This window comes from Camelus dromedarius, chromosome 3, assembly GCF_036321535.1.
Source record: "Camelus dromedarius isolate mCamDro1 chromosome 3, mCamDro1.pat, whole genome shotgun sequence".
Lineage (NCBI taxonomy): Eukaryota > Metazoa > Chordata > Mammalia > Artiodactyla > Camelidae > Camelus > Camelus dromedarius.
Genome location: NC_087438.1, coordinates 105,805,161 through 105,823,654, shown reverse-complemented (window position 1 = coordinate 105,823,654; position 18,494 = coordinate 105,805,161). Strand labels below are relative to the sequence as shown.

General features: G+C 48.2%; 1 protein-coding gene across 4 annotated transcripts in view; it reads right to left on the bottom strand.

Moving 5' to 3' along the window:
- Positions 1–18,494, bottom strand: part of HMGXB3 (HMG-box containing 3) — a 57,076-nt gene that overhangs the window by 2,051 nt on the left and 36,531 nt on the right. For 3 of the 4 annotated variants that reach the window (XM_064484434.1, XM_064484435.1, XM_064484436.1), the window contains 5 exons: positions 17,019–17,238; positions 16,353–16,400; positions 15,535–15,668; positions 14,688–14,804; positions 13,344–13,553 (listed from right to left, as the gene is read on the bottom strand). In XM_064484434.1, coding sequence (XP_064340504.1) covers positions 13,344–13,553; positions 14,688–14,804; positions 15,535–15,668; positions 16,353–16,400; positions 17,019–17,238 — 729 coding nt within the window. The remainder of the gene's footprint in view (positions 1–13,343; positions 13,554–14,687; positions 14,805–15,534; positions 15,669–16,352; positions 16,401–17,018; positions 17,239–18,494) is intronic. The other variant, XM_031449328.2, reaches the window with a different exon arrangement.

Here is an 18,494-nt window from a genome sequence, read left to right as displayed (position 1 = left end):
ATCCCCTCCAATCTCATCCAATCTCCTCTCCTCAGTTTCAATCAACTCTCAAATCTCCTCAAATCCCCTCTCCTCTCTCCTCCAATCTCCTCAAATCTTCTGTCCTCTTTTCCTCAAATCTCCACTCACTCAAGTTCCATCTCCTCCAATCCCCTCAATTTCCATCAAGTGTCTTCAAATTACCTCCAATCTCTTCTCCTCCAATTCCCTCTCCTCAGTTTCAATCAAATCTCCTCAAATCCCCTTCTATCCAATCTCAACTCTCTTCTCTTCTATCCTCTTTTCCTCAAATCTCCACTCACTCCTCACGTTCCCTCTCCTCATTTCCTCCAATCTCCTCTCAATTTCCATCAAGTCTCCTCAAATCTCCTATCTTAAAATCTCCACTCGCTCCTCAAACCCCTCCAATCTCCTCTCCTCAAATCCCCTCTCCCCTGAAATCTCCTCCAGTTCCTCTCATCTCCCCTCCCCTCCTCCAATCCCCTCTCAATTTCCATCAAGTCTCTTCAAATCTCCTCCCCCCTCAAATCTCCTCTCTCCTCCTCCAATCCCTTCTCAATTTCAATTCTCTCCTCAAATGTCCTGTCTTCTAATCTCCTCCCCTCTCCTCTTTTCCTCCAATCTCCTCAAGCCCCTCAAATCTCCTCAAATCCATCCTCTCCTCCAATCTCCTCTCCTCAGTTTCAATCAAATCTCCTCTCCTCAAACCCTTCCAATCCCCTCTAATCTCTTTTCATCTCCTCTCTCAATCCCCTCTCCTCCAATCCCCTCTCCTCTCTCCAAACTCCTCTCCTCAAAGCCCCTCAAATCTACACTCACTCCTCAAATCTCTCCTCTTGAAATCATGTCCTCTCCACCAAACCCCTCCAATCTCTTCTAATATCCTCTACTCTCCTCCAATCTCCTCTCCGGAAATCTCTCCTCACCTCTAATCCCGTCCTCTCCTCCAATTCCCTCTCCTCAGTTTCAATCAAATCTCCTCAAATCCCCTCTCCTCCAATCCCCTCTCAATTTCAATTGTCTCCTCAAATGTCCTGTCTTTTAATCTCCTCCCCTCTCCTCCTTTCCTCCAATCTCCTCAAGCCCCTCAGATCTCCTCAAATCCATCCTCTCCTCCAATCTCCTCTCCTCAAACCCCTCCAATCCCCTCTAATCTCTTTTCATCCCCTCTCCTCCAATCCCCTCTCCTCTCTCCAAACTCCTCTCCTCAAAGCCCCTCAAATCTACACTCAATCCTCAAATCTCCTCTCCTGAAATCTCTCCTCTTGAAATCATGTCCTCTCCTCCAAACCCCTCCAATCTCTTCTAATATCCTCTACTCTCCTCCAATCTCCTCTCCGGAAATCTCTCCTCACCTCTAATCCCGTCCTCTCCTCCAATTCCCTCTCCTCAGTTTCAATCAAATCTCCTCAAATCCCCTCTCCTCCAATCCCCTCTCAATTTCCATCAAGTCTCCTCAAATCTCCTGTCTTCAAATCTCAAATTCCCTCTCCTCAAAGCCCCTCAAATCCCCTCTCCTCCAATCCCTCAAATCTCTTCTGTCCTATCCTCTTTTCATCAAATCTGCACTCCTCAAGTTCCATCTCCTCTCCCCTCAAATCTCCTCACATCTCCTCCAATTCCTCTCATCTCCCCTCCCCTCCTCCAATCCCCTCTCAATTTCCATCAAGTCTCTTCAAATCTCCTCTCCCCTCAAATCTCCTCTCTCCTCCTCCAATCCCTTCTCAATTTCAATTCTCTCCTCAAATGTCCTGTCTTCTAATCTCCTCCCCTCTCCTCTTTTCCTCCAATCTCCTCAAATCCATCCTCTCCTCCAATCTCCTCTCCTCAGTTTCAATCAAATCTCCTCTCCTCAAACCCTTCCAATCCCCTCTAATCTCTTTTCATCTCCTCTCTCAATCCCCTCTCCTCCAATCCCCTCTCCTCTCTCCAAACTCCTCTCCTCAAAGCCCCTCAAATCTACACTCACTCCTCAAATCTCTCCTCTTGAAATCATGTCCTCTCCTCCAAACCCCTCCAATCTCTTCTAATATCCTCTACTCTCCTCCAATCTCCTCTCCGGAAATCTCTCCTCACATCTAATCCCGTCCTCTCCTCCAATTCCCTCTCCTCAGTTTCAATCAAATCTCCTCAAATCCCCTCTCCTCCAATCCCCTCTCAATTTCCATCAAGTCTCCTCAAATCTCCTGTCTTCAAATCTCAAATTCCCTCTCCTCCTTCCTCCAATCTCCTCTCCTCAAAGCCCCTCAAATCCCCTCTCCTCCAATCCCTCAAATCTCTTCTGTCCTATCCTCTTTTCATCAAATCTGCACTCCTCAAGTTCCATCTCCTCTCCCCTCAAATCTCCTCACATCTCCTCCAATTCCTCTCATCTCCCCTCCCCTCCTCCAATCCCCTCTCAATTTCCATCAAGTCTTTTCAAATCTCCTCTCCCCTCAAATCTCCTCTCTCCTCCTCCAATCCCCTCTCAATTTCAATTGTCTCCTCAAATGTCCTGTCTTCTAATCTCCTCCCCTCTCCTCTTTTCCTCCAATCTCCTCAAGCCCCTCAAATCTCCTCAAATCCATCCTCTCCTCCAATCTCCTCTCCTCAGTTTCAATCAAATCTCCTCTCCTCAAACCCCTCCAATCCCCTCTAATCTCTTTTCATCTCCTCTCTCAATCTCCTCTCCTCCAATCCCCTCTCCTCAAAGCCCCTCAAATCTACACTCACTCCTCAAATCTCTCCTCTTGAAATCATGTCCTCTCCACCAAACCCCTCCAATCTCTTCTCATATCCTCTACTCTCCTCCAATCTCCTCTCCGGAAATCTCTCCTCACCTCTAATCCCGTCCTCTCCTCCAATTCCCTCTCCTCAGTTTCAATCAAATCTCCTCAAATCCCCTCTCCTCCAATCCCTTCTCAATTTCAATTGTCTCCTCAAATGTCCTGTCTTTTAATCTCCTCCCCTCTCCTCCTTTCCTCCAATCTCCTCAAGCCCCTCAAATCTCCTCAAATCCATCCTCTCCTCCAATCTCCTCTCCTCAGTTTCAATCAAATCTCCTCTCCTCAAACCCCTCCAATCCCCTCTAATCTCTTTTCATCCCCTCTCCTCCAATCCCCTCTCCTCTCTCCAAACTCCTCTCCTCAAAGCCCCTCAAATCTACACTCAATCCTCAAATCTCCTCTCCTGAAATCTCTCCTCTTGAAATCATGTCCTCTCCTCCAAACCCCTCCAATCTCTTCTAATATCCTCTACTCTCCTCCAATCTCCTCTCCGGAAATCTCTCCTCACCTCTAATCCCGTCCTCTCCTCCAATTCCCTCTCCTCAGTTTCAATCAAATCTCCTCAAATCCCCTCTCCTCCAATCCCCTCTCAATTTCCATCAAGTCTCCTCAAATCTCCTGTCTTCAAATCTCAAATTCCCTCTCCTCCTTCCTCCAATCTCCTCTCCTCAAAGCCCCTCAAATCCCCTCTCCTCCAATCCCTCAAATCTCTTCTGTCCTATCCTCTTTTCATCAAATCTGCACTCCTCAAGTTCCACCTCCTTTCCCCTCAAATCTCCTCACATCTCCTCCAATTCCTCTCATCTCCCCTCCCCTCCTCCAATCCCCTCTCAATTTCCATCAAGTCTCTTCAAATCTCCTCTCCCCTCAAATCTCCTCTCTCCTCCTCCAATCCCCTCTCAATTTCAATTGTCTCCTCAAATGTCCTGTCTTCTAATCTCCTCCCCTCTCCTCTTTTCCTCCAATCTCCTCAAGCCCCTCAAATCTCCTCAAATCCATCCTCTCCTCCAATCTCCTCTCCTCAGTTTCAATCAAATCTCCTCTCCTCAAACCCCTCCAATCCCCTCTAATCTCTTTTCATCTCCTCTCTCAATCTCCTCTCCTCCAATCCCCTCTCCTCTCTCCAAACTCCTCTCCTCAAAGCCCCTCAAATCTACACTCACTCCTCAAATCTCTCCTCTTGAAATCATGTCCTCTCCACCAAACCCCTCCAATCTCTTCTAATATCCTCTACTCTCCTCCAATCTCCTCTCCGGAAATCTCTCCTCACATCTAATCCCGTCCTCTCCTCCAATTCCCTCTCCTCAGTTTCAATCAAATCTCCTCAAATCCCCTCTCCTCCAATCCCCTCTCAATTTCCATCAAGTCTCCTCAAATCTCCTGTCTTCAAATCTCAAATTCCCTCTCCTCCTTCCTCCAATCTCCTCTCCTCAAAGCCCCTCAAATCCCCTCTCCTCCAATCCCTCAAATCTCTTCTGTCCTATCCTATTTTCATCAAATCTGCACTCCTCAAGTTCCAACTCCTCTCCCCTCAAATCTCCTCACATCTCCTCCAATCCCCTCTCAATATCCATCAAGTCTCTTCAAATCTCCTCTCTCCTCCTCCAATCCCCTCTCAATTTCAATTGTCTCCTCAAATGTCCTGTCTTCTAATCTCCTCCCCTCTCCTCTTTTCCTCCAATCTCCTCAAGCGCCTCAAATCTCCTCAAATCCATCCTCTCCTCCAATCTCCTCTCCTCAGTTTCAATCAAATCTCCTCTCCTCAAACCCCTCCAATCCCCTCTAATCTCTTTTCATCTCCTCTCTCAATCTCCTCTCCTCCAATCCCCTCTCCTCTCTCCAAACTCCTCTCCTCAAAGCCCCTCAAATCTACACTCACTCCTCAAATCTCTCCTCTTGAAATCATGTCCTCTCCTCCAAACCCCTTCAATCTCTTCTAATATCCTCTACTCTCCTCCAATCTCCTCTCCGGAAATCTCTCCTCACCTCTAATCCCGTCCTCTCCTCCAATTCCCTCTCCTCAGTTTCAATCAAATCTCCTCAAATCCCCTCTCCTCCAATCCCCTCTCAATTTCCATCAAGTCTCCTCAAATCTCCTGTCTTCAAATCTCAAATTCCCTCTCCTCCTTCCTCCAATCTCCTCTCCTCAAAGCCCCTCAAATCCCCTCTCCTCCAATCCCTCAAATCTCTTCTGTCCTATCCTCTTTTCATCAAATCTGCACTCCTCAAGTTCCATCTCCTCTCCCCTCAAATCTCCTCACATCTCCTCCAATTCCTCTCATCTCCCCTCCCCTCCTCCAATCCCCTCTCAATTTCCATCAAGTCTTTTCAAATCTCCTCTCCCCTCAAATCTCCTCTCTCCTCCTCCAATCCCCTCTCAATTTCAATTGTCTCCTCAAATGTCCTGTCTTCTAATCTCCTCCCCTCTCCTCTTTTCCTCCAATCTCCTCAAGCCCCTCAAATCTCCTCAAATCCATCCTCTCCTCCAATCTCCTCTCCTCAGTTTCAATCAAATCTCCTCTCCTCAAACCCCTCCAATCCCCTCTAATCTCTTTTCATCTCCTCTCTCAATCTCCTCTCCTCCAATCTCCTCTCCTCTCTCCAAACTCCTCTCCTCAAAGCCCCTCAAATCTACACTCACTCCTCAAATCTCTCCTCTTGAAATCATGTCCTCTCCTCCAAACCCCTTCAATCTCTTCTAATATCCTCTACTCTCCTCCAATCTCCTCTCCGGAAATCTCTCCTCACCTCTAATCCCGTCCTCTCCTCCAGTCTCCTCTCCTCAGTTTCAATCAAATCTCCTCTCCTCAAACCCCTCCAATCCCCTCTAATCTCTTTTCATCTCTTCTCTCAATCTCCTCTCCTCCAATCCCCTCTCCTCAAAGCCCCTCAAATCTACACTCACTCCTCAAATCTCTCCTCTTGAAATCATGTCCTCTCCTCCAAACCCCTCCAATCTCTTCTAATATCCTCTACTCTCCTCCAATCTCCTCTCCGGAAATCTCTCCTCACCTCTAATCCCGTCCTCTCCTCCAATTCCCTCTCCTCAGTTTCAATCAAATCTCCTCAAATCCCCTCTCCTCCAATCCCTTCTCAATTTCAATTGTCTCCTCAAATGTCCTGTCTTTTAATCTCCTCCCCTCTCCTCCTTTCCTCCAATCTCCTCAAGCCCCTCAAATCTCCTCAAATCCATCCTCTCCTCCAATCTCCTCTCCTCAGTTTCAATCAAATCTCCTCTCCTCAAACCCCTCCAATCCCCTCTAATCTCTTTTCATCCCCTCTCCTCCAATCCCCTCTCCTCTCTCCAAACTCCTCTCCTCAAAGCCCCTCAAATCTACACTCAATCCTCAAATCTCCTCTCCTGAAATCTCTCCTCTTGAAATCATGTCCTCTCCTCCAAACCCCTCCAATCTCTTCTAATATCCTCTACTCTCCTCCAATCTCCTCTCCGGAAATCTCTCCTCACCTCTAATCCCGTCCTCTCCTCCAATTCCCTCTCCTCAGTTTCAATCAAATCTCCTCAAATCCCCTCTCCTCCAATCCCCTCTCAATTTCCATCAAGTCTCCTCAAATCTCCTGTCTTCAAATCTCAAATTCCCTCTCCTCCTTCCTCCAATCTCCTCTCCTCAAAGCCCCTCAAATCCCCTCTCCTCCAATCCCTCAAATCTCTTCTGTCCTATCCTCTTTTCATCAAATCTGCACTCCTCAAGTTCCATCTCCTCTCCCCTCAAATCTCCTCATCTCCTCCAATCCCCTCTCATCCCCCCTCAATTTCCATCAAGTCTCTTCAAATCTCCTCTCCCCTCAAATCTCCTCTCTCCTCCTCCAATCCCCTCTCAATTTCAATTGTCTCCTCAAATGTCCTGTCTTCTAATCTCCTCCCCTCTCCTCTTTTCCTCCAATCTCCTCAAGCCCCTCAAATCTCCTCAAATCCATCCTCTCCTCCAATCTCCTCTCCTCAGTTTCAATCAAATCTCCTCTCCTCAAACCCCTCCAATCCCCTCTAATCTCTTTTCATCTCCTCTCTCAATCTCCTCTCCTCCAATCCCCTCTCCTCAAAGCCCCTCAAATCTACACTCACTCCTCAAATCTCCTCTCCTGAAATCTCTCCTCTTGAAATCATGTCCTCTCCTCCAAACCCCTCCAATCTCTTCTAATATCCTCTACTCTCCTCCAATCTCCTCTCCGGAAATCTCTCCTCACCTCTAATCCCGTCCTCTCCTCCAATTCCCTCTCCTCAGTTTCAATCAAATCTCCTCAAATCCCCTCTCCTCCAATCCCCTCTCAATTTCAATTGTCTCCTCAAATGTCCTGTCTTTTAATCTCCTCCCCTCTCCTCCTTTCCTCCAATCTCCTCAAGCCCCTCAGATCTCCTCAAATCCATCCTCTCCTCCAATCTCCTCTCCTCAGTTTCAATCAAATCTCCTCTCCTCAAACCCCTCCAATCCCCTCTAATCTCTTTTCATCCCCTCTCCTCCAATCCCCTCTCCTCTCTCCAAACTCCTCTCCTCAAAGCCCCTCAAATCTACACTCAATCCTCAAATCTCCTCTCCTGAAATCTCTCCTCTTGAAATCATGTCCTCTCCTCCAAACCCCTCCAATCTCTTCTAATATCCTCTACTCTCCTCCAATCTCCTCTCCGGAAATCTCTCCTCACCTCTAATCCCGTCCTCTCCTCCAATTCCCTCTCCTCAGTTTCAATCAAATCTCCTCAAATCCCCTCTCCTCCAATCCCCTCTCAATTTCCATCAAGTCTCCTCAAATCTCCTGTCTTCAAATCTCAAATTCCCTCTCCTCCTTCCTCCAATCTCCTCTCCTCAAAGCCCCTCAAATCCCCTCTCCTCCAATCCCTCAAATCTCTTCTGTCCTATCCTCTTTTCATCAAATCTGCACTCCTCAAGTTCCATCTCCTCTCCCCTCAAATCTCCTCACATCTCCTCCAATTCCTCTCATCTCCCCTCCCCTCCTCCAATCCCCTCTCAATTTCCATCAAGTCTCTTCAAATCTCCTCTCCCCTCAAATCTCCTCTCTCCTCCTCCAATCCCCTCTCAATTTCAATTGTCTCCTCAAATGTCCTGTCTTCTAATCTACTCCCCTCTCCTCCTTTCCTCCAATCTCCTGAAGCCAATTAAATCTCCTCAAATCCATCCTCTCCTCCAATCTCCTCTCCTCAGTTTCAATCAAATCTCCTCTCCTCAAACCCCTCCAATCCCCTCTAATCTCTTTTCATCTCCTCTCTCAATCTCCTCTCCTCCAATCCCCTCTCCTCTCTCCAAACTCCTCTCCTCAAAGCCCCTCAAATCTACACTCACTCCTCAAATCTCTCCTCTTGAAATCATTTCCTCTCCACCAAACCCCTCCAATCTCTTCTAATATCCTCTACTCTTCTCCAATCTCCTCTCCGGAAATCTCTCCTCACCTCTAATCCCGTCCTCTCCTCCAATTCCCTCTCCTCAGTTTCAATCAAATCTCCTCAAATCCCCTCTCCTCCAATCCCCTCTCAATTTCAATTGTCTCCTCAAATGTCCTGTCTTTTAATCTCCTCCCCTCTCCTCTTTTCCTCCAATCTCCTCAAGCCCCTCAAATCTCCTCAAATCCATCCTCTCCTCCAATCTCCTCTCCTCAGTTTCAATCAAATCTCCTCTCCTCAAACCCTTCCAATCCCCTCTAATCTCTTTTCATCTCCTCTCTCAATCTCCTCTCCTCCAATCCCCTCTCCTCTCTCCAAACTCCTCTCCTCAAAGCCCCTCAAATCTACACTCACTCCTCAAATCTCTCCTCTTGAAATCATGTCCTCTCCACCAAACCCCTCCAATCTCTTCTAATATCCTCTACTCTCCTCCAATCTCCTCTCCGGAAATCTCTCCTCACATCTAATCCCGTCCTCTCCTCCAATTCCCTCTCCTCAGTTTCAATCAAATCTCCTCAAATCCCCTCTCCTCCAATCCCCTCTCAATTTCCATCAAGTCTCCTCAAATCTCCTGTCTTCAAATCTCAAATTCCCTCTCCTCCTTCCTCCAATCTCCTCTCCTCAAAGCCCCTCAAATCCCCTCTCCTCCAATCCCTCAAATCTCTTCTGTCCTATCCTCTTTTCATCAAATCTGCACTCCTCAAGTTCCATCTCCTCTCCCCTCAAATCTCCTCACATCTCCTCCAATCCCCTCTCATCCCCCCTCAATTTCCATCAAGTCTCTTCAAATCTCCTCTCCCCTCAAATCTCCTCTCTCCTCCTCCAATCCCCTCTCAATTTCAATTCTCTCCTCAAATGTCCTGTCTTCTAATCTCCTCCCCTCTCCTCTTTTCCTCCAATCTCCTCAAGCCCCTCAAATCTCCTCAAATCCATCCTCTCCTCCAATCTCCTCTCCTCAGTTTCAATCAAATCTCCTCTCCTCAAACCCCTCCAATCCCCTCTAATCTCTTTTCATCTCCTCTCTCAATCTCCTCTCCTCCAATCCCCTCTCCTCAAGCCCCTCAAATCTACACTCACTCCTCAAATCTCTCCTCTTGAAATCATGTCCTCTCCACCAAACCCCTCCAATCTCTTCTAATATCCTCTACTCTCCTCCAATCTCCTCTCCGGAAATCTCTCCTCACCTCTAATCCCGTCCTCTCCTCCAATTCCCTCTCCTCAGTTTCAATCAAATCTCCTCAAATCCCCTCTCCTCCAATCCCCTCTCAATTTCAATTGTCTCCTCAAATGTCCTGTCTTTTAATCTCCTCCCCTCTCCTCTTTTCCTCCAATCTCCTCAAGCCCCTCAGATCTCCTCAAATCCATCCTCTCCTCCGATCTCCTCTCCTCAGTTTCAATCAAATCTCCTCTCCTCAAACCCCTCCAATCCCCTCTAATCTCTTTTCATCCCCTCTCCTCCAATCCCCTCTCCTCTCTCCAAACTCCTCTCCTCAAAGCCCCTCAAATCTACACTCAATCCTCAAATCTCCTCTCCTGAAATCTCTCCTCTTGAAATCATTTCCTCTCCTCCAAACCCCTCCAATCTCTTCTAATATCCTCTACTCTCCTCCAATCTCCTCTCCGGAAATCTCTCCTCACCTCTAATCCCGTCCTCTCCTCCAATTCCCTCTCCTCAGTTTCAATCAAATCTCCTCAAATCCCCTCTCCTCCAATCCCCTCTCAATTTCAATTGTCTCCTCAAATGTCCTGTCTTTTAATCTCCTCCCCTCTCCTCTTTTCCTCCAATCTCCTCAAGCCCCTCAAATCTCCTCAAATCCATCCTCTCCTCCAATCTCCTCTCCTCAGTTTCAATCAAATCTCCTGTCCTCAAACCCCTCCAATCCCCTCTAATCTCTTTTCATCTCCTCTCTCAATCTCCTCTCCTCCAATCCCCTCTCCTCTCTCCAAACTCGTCTCCTCAAAGCCCCTCAAATCTACACTCACTCCTCAAATCTCTCCTCTTGAAATCATGTCCTCTCCTCCAAACCCCTCCAATCTCTTCTAATATCCTCTACTCTCCTCCAATCTCCTCTCCGGAAATCTCTCCTCACCTCTAATCCCGTCCTCTCCTCCAATTCCCTCTCCTCAGTTTCAATCAAATCTCCTCAAATCCCCTCTCCTCCAATCCCCTCTCAATTTCCATCAAGTCTCCTCAAATCTCCTGTCTTCAAATCTCAAATTCCCTCTCCTCCTTCCTCCAATCTCCTCTCCTCAAAGCCCCTCAAATCCCCTCCTCCAATCCCTCAAATCTCTTCTGTCCTATCCTCTTTTCATCAAATCTGCACTCCTCAAGTTCCATCTCCTCTCCCCTCAAATCTCCTCACATCTCCTCCAATCCCCTCTCAATTTCCATCAAGTCTCTTCAAATCTCCTCTCCCCTCAAATCTCCTCTCTCCTCCTCCAATCCCCTCTCAATTTCAATTGTCTCCTCAAATGTCCTGTCTTCTAATCTCCTCCCCTCTCCTCTTTTCCTCCAATCTCCTCAAGCCCCTCAAATCTCCTCAAATCCATCCTCTCCTCCAATCTCCTCTCCTCAGTTTCAATCAAATCTCCTCTCCTCAAACCCCTGCAATCCCCTCTAATCTCTTTTCATCTCCTCTCTCAATCTCCTCTCCTCCAATCCCCTCTCCTCTCTCCAAACTCCTCTCCTCAAAGCCCCTCAAATCTACACTCACTCCTCAAATCTCTCCTCTTGAAATCATGTCCTCTCCTCCAAACCCCTCCAATCTCTTCTAATATCCTCTACTCTCCTCCAATCTCCTCTCCGGAAATCTCTCCTCACCTCTAATCCCGTCCTCTCCTCCAATTCCCTCTCCTCAGTTTCAATCAAATCTCCTCAAATCCCCTCTCCTCCAATCCCCTCTCAATTTCCATCAAGTCTCCTCAAATCTCCTGTCTTCAAATCTCAAATTCCCTCTCCTCCTTCCTCCAATCTCCTCTCCTCAAAGCCCCTCAAATCCCCTCAAATCCCCTCTCCTCCAATCCCTCAAATCTCTTCTGTCCTATCCTCTTTTCATCAAATCTGCACTCCTCAAGTTCCATCTCCTCTCCCCTCAAATCTCCTCACATCTCCTCCAATTCCTCTCATCTCCCCTCCCCTCCTCCAATCCCCTCTCAATTTCCATCAAGTCTCTTCAAATCTCCTCTCCCCTCAAATCTCCTCTCTCCTCCTCCAATCCCCTCTCAATTTCAATTGTCTCCTCAAATGTCCTGTCTTCTAATCTCCTCCCCTCTCCTCTTTTCCTCCAATCTCCTCAAGCCCCTCAAATCTCCTCAAATCCATCCTCTCCTCCAATCTCCTCTCCTCAGTTTCAATCAAATCTCCTCTCCTCAAACCCCTCCAATCCCCTCTAATCTCTTTTCATCTCCTCTCTCAATCTCCTCTCCTCCAATCCCCTCTCCTCTCTCCAAACTCCTCTCCTCAAAGCCCCTCAAATCTACACTCACTCCTCAAATCTCTCCTCTTGAAATCATTTCCTCTCCTCCAAACCCCTCCAATCTCTTCTAATATCCTCTACTCTCCTCCAATCTCCTCTCCGGAAATCTCTCCTCACCTCTAATCCCGTCCTCTCCTCCAATTCCCTCTCCTCAGTTTCAATCAAATCTCCTCAAATCCCCTCTCCTCCAATCCCCTCTCAATTTCAATTCTCTCCTCAAATGTCCTGTCTTTTAATCTCCTCTCCTCTCCTCTTTTCCTCCAATCTCCTCAAGCCCCTCAAATCTCTTCAAATCCATCCTCTCCTCCAATCTCCTCTCCTCAGTTTCTATCAAATCTCCTCTCCTCAAACCCCTCCAATCCCCTCTAATCTCTTTTCATCTCCTCTCTCAATCTCCTCTCCTCCAATCCCCTCTCCTCAAAGCCCCTCAAATCTACACTCACTCCTCAAATCTCTCCTCTTGAAATCATGTCCTCTCCACCAAACCCCTCCAATCTCTTCTAATATCCTCTACTCTCCTCCAATCTCCTCTCCGGAAATCTCTCCTCACCTCTAATCCCGTCCTCTCCTCCAATTCCCTCTCCTCAGTTTCAATCAAATCTCCTCAAATCCCCTCTCCTCCAATCCCCTCTCAATTTCAATTGTCTCCTCAAATGTCCTGTCTTCTAATCTCCTCCCCTCTCCTCTTTTCCTCCAATATCCTCAAGCCCCTCAAATCTCCTCAAATCCATCCTCTCCTCCAATCTCCTCTCCTCAGTTTCAATCAAATCTCCTCTCCTCAAACCCCTCCAATCCCCTCTAATCTCTTTTCATCTCCTCTCTCAATCTCCTCTCCTCCAATCCCCTCTCCTCTCTCCAAACTCCTCTCCTCAAAGCCCCTCAAATCTACACTCACTCCTCAAATCTCCTCTCCTGAAATCTCTCCTCTTGAAATCATGTCCTCTCCTCCAAACCCCTCCAATCTCTTCTAATATCCTCTACTCTCCTCTAAGCCCCTCAAATCTCGTCTCCGGAAATCTCTCCTCACCTCTAATCCCGTCCTCTCCTCCAATTCCCTCTCAATTTCCATCAAGTCTCCTCAAATCTCCTGTCTTCAAATCTCCTCCCCTCTCCTCTTTTCCTCCAATCTCCTCAAATCCCTCAAATCTCCTCCCCTGAAATCTCTCGTCTTGAAATCCCGTCCTCTCCTCTAAGTCCCTCAAATCCCCTCTCCTCCAACCTCCTGTCTGCTTTTCCTCAAATCTCCTCCAATCCCACAAATCTCCACTCAGTACTCAAATTCCCTCACCTCTTTTCCTCAAATCTCCTCCCCGGAAATCTCACCTCTAATCCCGTCCTCTCCTCAGTTTCAATCATATCTCCTGTCTTCATATCTCCTTCAGTTCCTCTCATCTCCTCTCCCCTCCTCCAATCCCCTCTCAATTTCCATCAAGTCTCCTCAAATCTCCTCTTCTGAAATCTCCTCTCTTCAAATCCCTTCCAATCTCGTCTCATCTCCTGTCCCATCAAATCTCCTCTCCTCCAATCAAGTCAAATCTCAAATCTCCTCTCCACAAATCCCTCAAATTTCCTCTCTGCAGATTTCTCATCAAATCCCCTCTCCTCAATTCCCATCAAATCTCCTCCTCAAATTCCCTCTCCTCTCCTCAAATATCTTCTCCTCCCTCTTCTCTTCCTCAGAAAGGAACTCACCACAGGTGGCTCAGTCGGGCTAGAGAAACAGCCCTGATTCCTCCCCCACATCTGGTTGGTCAGCTCCGGGTAGCAGAGGTCAGCACAGAGGGCTACTGGCGCGGCCATGTCTACCACATACACAGGCGGCCAATGACGGGAAGAGACGAGCAGATCCACATGGTCGAGGGCACTCTCGCCCCGCACGAGATACTTGGAGCCACAGACCACCTGGCAGGGAGATGTACACACAGCACAGAGTGAAGAAGCCAATCTTCAGACAAAGTTAAGTTCACTACTTCGTATGAACAATCAGGATTCATGACTGAAGCTGTGGCAATCCTACCTAAGCCCATGGCATTCAGCTTCCCTCCTACTTCTCTCACTAAACGAAGTCGCCAGCTCATTTCTGCACTCCAGCCAGAAGAGCTGAGAGCATCCAATCCTCAGCTGAGACTCAAAGTCCCTGCTCCCCAACCTCTGGAATCTGCTCCAAACCCCACCCTGCACCATCTAAGCCCAGTGGTTCCCAAGGTGCACAGCACCGGCAGTTAAAATCAGGTTACAAATGGAGGTATTCCAAATCTAAGGAATTAGGCTTTGGGGGTGGAGTCTAAGCAGCTCCCCAGCAGACTCTGATGTGCTGTCCACATGGGCACCCCTGATGTAGGCTACACCTCCACTGACAGAACGCCGCTCGAATGCTGGGTAGCTGTGTGGACACTGGAAAACTGCCTCTACCTTCCTCCACATCTACCAGTCATGACTGTCGCCTCCAAGTAACACTGCCGCCCCAGCACAGCCCCAAGTCCTATAGCTCTCATGTCCCTGTGTTGTCAAGTGCTTCGCATGAGCAGGACTTCCGTCACATGAACACAATGTTCAGAGCAAGCTCTGACCTGCCAGGGTAGAGGCATCAAGCATGACCCTCAGACTCAGCTTCTGGTAAAGGGGTTGACCACCTGACTCTCGACAGCCAGTCGCCTTGCCCACTCACACACCTCCATGAACTGAAGGCTCTGCGAAGCCATCTCCCCAACTTAGTACTTGTTCAGGGGTTTTTCTACCCTGGCCTTTCCCCGGGTCAGGACGACTCTGTCCCTTTCCAGAATTATCCTGGCTCCTACACTGTGCACTCAACAGATGTAAGCAGTGATCTGCCTAAAACACCAAAATCAGACCACTTCCCATTCAAACCATCCAATGGGCCCCTCATCACTCTCAGAAGAAAATCCATAAGGAGCTACTCCACAGCTGCTCACTGACCTAGGTGCAACTTCCAGAACAAGCGAGATCAGATCCTCTGTGTGTGGGCAAAGCGACATGAATAAGTCCACCCTGAGCTCCTCCTCATTACCCTCTTACCTGATGGGGGCACACCTTGTAGATTTTACCCCCTGTGAGATGAGGTGGGGGCTGTCTAGCTCTGGCTCCATTCTGTACAGATTCATAGAGAGCCAACAAGGAGAAGCAGAGCTGGTCCTAGAGCAGAAGGACAAGATTAAACACAGCAGTAAACGCTGAGGGACGAGGCCTGGTACACAGCACCAAATGCTCAAAAGAAGACAATCAACTGTGAAGGCCAGAGTGGGCCTTGGAGCCACACCAGCCCAATATCCTCTAGGTAGAGACAGAGGCCCTGAAAGGACCAGGTCACAGAAAGAGCCAGCCAGCCTGACCAAGCTGTCGGACTCTTAAGGCCCGGGTTCTCCCGACTTTTCACAAGGCAGGGAAACCTGCAAGGAGGAGCTAACGTTTGAGTCTGAACCTGAAGGAAGCATAAAGTTTTCAGAGCACAGCAGAATGAAGGGAAGTAAATAATGTATGCATAAAACACATTCTCTCTCTCTGGATGCAACTGCACTCATTTTCTAAGAGCCTGGATTGTGATAATCAGACACCGTATAAACAAGGAAAATGAGGCTCAGAAATGTGACATAGCTTATCCAAGGTCACACACAGTAGGGGGCAGAGCCTGGATTCTGGGACCCAGAGTCTGGACTCACCACCTTCAGCAGAGGAACTGACTGGACAGGAGGGATGGCCTCACATGCAGGTCATGACCAGGCTGCTATCTCCCAGGCCGCCCTGCCCACTAGCACCCTCTGCCCAGCACAGGCACCCTGGCACAGATATTGATAGGCCTACCCAGAAAAATGGCCCACCAGCCTGCTCCCCAAGTCCCTATCTCCAGTGCCACCCTGATGCTCACCTTGGAGTCTTCTGCCCCAAAAGGGACGCCACATTGCCTCAGCAGGCACCGCAGCTCCTCCTCACTGTAAGAGCCGATCTCCTCCAGCTTGCAGGCGCCCTCCTGGAGCAGCCTCACCAGGGCACTGCCATTGCCTGCAAGAGACAACATGCTAATGGGAGGGCGCTGCCGCCAGCCACCAGAGGCCATAAGGCGTGAGGATGGGAACAAGGGAACAAGGCCTACAGCAGAGCAGGCTCTACCCAGAGCTCTGCCCTGGGTGCTCAGGGAGGTGGACTCATGGCCAGGTCTTAGGACTTCTATAGATATCTGAAGTCTTTCTGCCACTGAATGTCTAGGAGAGATTCCAGCAGAGCACCCTTGCAAAGAACCCCAAAAAGGGTCACTTATAACTTCTTAAGGCTTTTCAGAACCAAGACCTCAGATGTTTACCACAACTGCAGCAATGAGAGAAGCAGTAGCTCTCATTTTAAACACTCTCTTTATACACTATGTTCCTGAACCTGCTAATCAACAGAACTATGTGGGGCCTTAAACAACAACAACAACAACAACAACAACAAAAAACAAAAAAACAATTCCTGGACCTTGAAGCAGCAAATATGAGGCGGGACCCTCAGTATCTAATGTTTTTAGAAAGCAGTGTTTGGGAACCAGCAGATTACAACATATTAAAAACTTACAAAATCAATTAAGCAGGTCATACCCAGGATTTTAAAAACGAAATAACATAGAAAGTATATTGCATTTGATGAAGGGAAGTACTGCCATAATGAAAGTTCTTTTAGTTACAGATACGCACATATGTCCCGACTTACATGAGCACCATGCTGAGTCACGGTGTAGAATATATTTTTTACTCTGAGCTGCAGTTAGAAAAAAAAAAAAAGTAGAAGACTATTTAACTCAACCCTCACAGCCACCTAGGAAGTGAGTAGTAATATGTCCCCTTTGTAAATGATGAGACAGAGGTTCAGGGTAATCAAGGGATTTGGCGGAGGTCACACAGCTAAGTGGCATGGCTGGGAATCAAACCCAAATTATCAGAAACCAATGCCCTCAAGGGCTCGTCCTGGGCTTCTCAATGTATAACCACAGAGCATCTGCAAAATCATCTGAAAGACCTGTTTAGAAGGCAGACTCCCTGGCCTCCCCCTCCCTCTCTCAGTGAGAATCTTTGGGGTTGGAGCCTTACCACCAGCATTTTTCAGAGGATTCCCACTATTCACCACTATTCAGTGGGAACAGAAGGCTGACAGTGGGCTATGTGGGTCACTCTGATTCAGTGTGGCTGGCAGCTCTTCAAAATTCTGCATGTGACTTTTATTTCCAGGAGATTTTGTCACAGGTTGTCATTATCTTTCCAAAGAGTCCCCTAGGTGGGCCTGGTCCCCTCTCAACCATGTGTGCTGTCTGGCCATAGACCGTGTTCCAGACTAGACGGAACCCTTCCCTGACCCCAGGCAGCCACCAGGTTGCCTTACCAGGTACTGGCTGCACATCCAGGTTTTTGTCTTTCTCAGTGTTGACGACCACAGCTCCTCTCATGAGTGGTGGGAAGAAGGGGGCAATAACAGAGGCATCAAACTTGGTGATAGGGATGCTGGCAGGGAAGGCCACCTGCTCAATCACTTCTGTCTCCATCGTGGCCCAGAAGTCCTCCACGTTTACCTCACTAGAGGCCAGGAACTCAGGCCAGGTGAACTAAAAGGTCAGGATAAAAAAGGAGACAAAGAACTGTAGGAGACAAAGAACATCAGTAACACAACAACGTACCTTCTCAACATTCTCAGGGAACCAAAGCTGAGCAGGAGGAAGGAGTCCGACAGCCATGTACTGCCGGGACGCCTCTAATCGGGCATCTTAGAACCTAACTGCCCCTTGGCCTCACTCCTTTCTCCTGTAACACAGCACTCCCCAAGACTGAAGTCCCTTCTGCATCTATGCCTTTATTCATGTCTTCTTCCCTGCCCCACCAAGGAAAGGGGAACTACCACCGAAGTACCTGTCATGTGCCAGATACTGGCTAATTAGCTACTACTATACAAGCCTGAGGGTGTCTAAGGTGAGACTAGTGGAGTGAGGGACAGGACAAGAATGTGAACAAAGATCTAGTTACAAAACCCAAGCCCTTAATCCCTATGCTTGGCTGGCAGGAATCATCACAGTAAAACTTACTGGCACTCCACCCACGTGCAAGGCCCTGTTGATCCCTCACCTCCTCCGAAGTTCCTCCCAGACCCTGCCAGCACACAGCTGCCTCCTCTACCTCATGCAGCGTTTACTCATCTACTTACTGTTGGCACCTAGCACTGCGCTATTCAATTTAAAGTTGAGGATCCTGATCCTATTACCTCATCAGAGTCATTTGCGTTACTTAGCAATGCTAATATCTGGACCACAACTCAATCTGTACTAATCCTAAAGCCCTTTAAAAGATTCCTTAGGTGAGTGGTTCTCAAAGTGTGGTCCCCAGACTAGCAGCATAAACATCGCCTGGGAACTTGTTAGAATAACAAATCCTCAGCCCACTCCAGACCTACTGGGTCAGAAACCCTGGGGGTGGCCCCCAAGCAAGCCCCCCCATGCTAAAAAAAAGTTTGCAAACCATCGCCCAGTGTAATTCTTATGCCCACAAAGTCTGAGAACCATTGTTCCACAAGCAGGCATCCCTCATCAGACCAGAGGGTCCTCCTCTATACAGTCCCCTAGGGAACAGGACAGCCCGAGTCTTCTCATGGACAGCTACATATTTAAGTTTTAATACCTTCTTGTTTTATTTCACAGACTTTAGAACACCCCCACGCCCTCCTCCTCAATATGCACCACCTAATGACATTCTACACATAAAAGGGAGAAAATAAAGTAAGTCCTGGTCTCTAGAAAGAAACACACAGAAACCCAGAAGAGAAGAGCTGGAAAGTGAAGGGAATGTTACTCCATTCCATGAGGTAAAACCC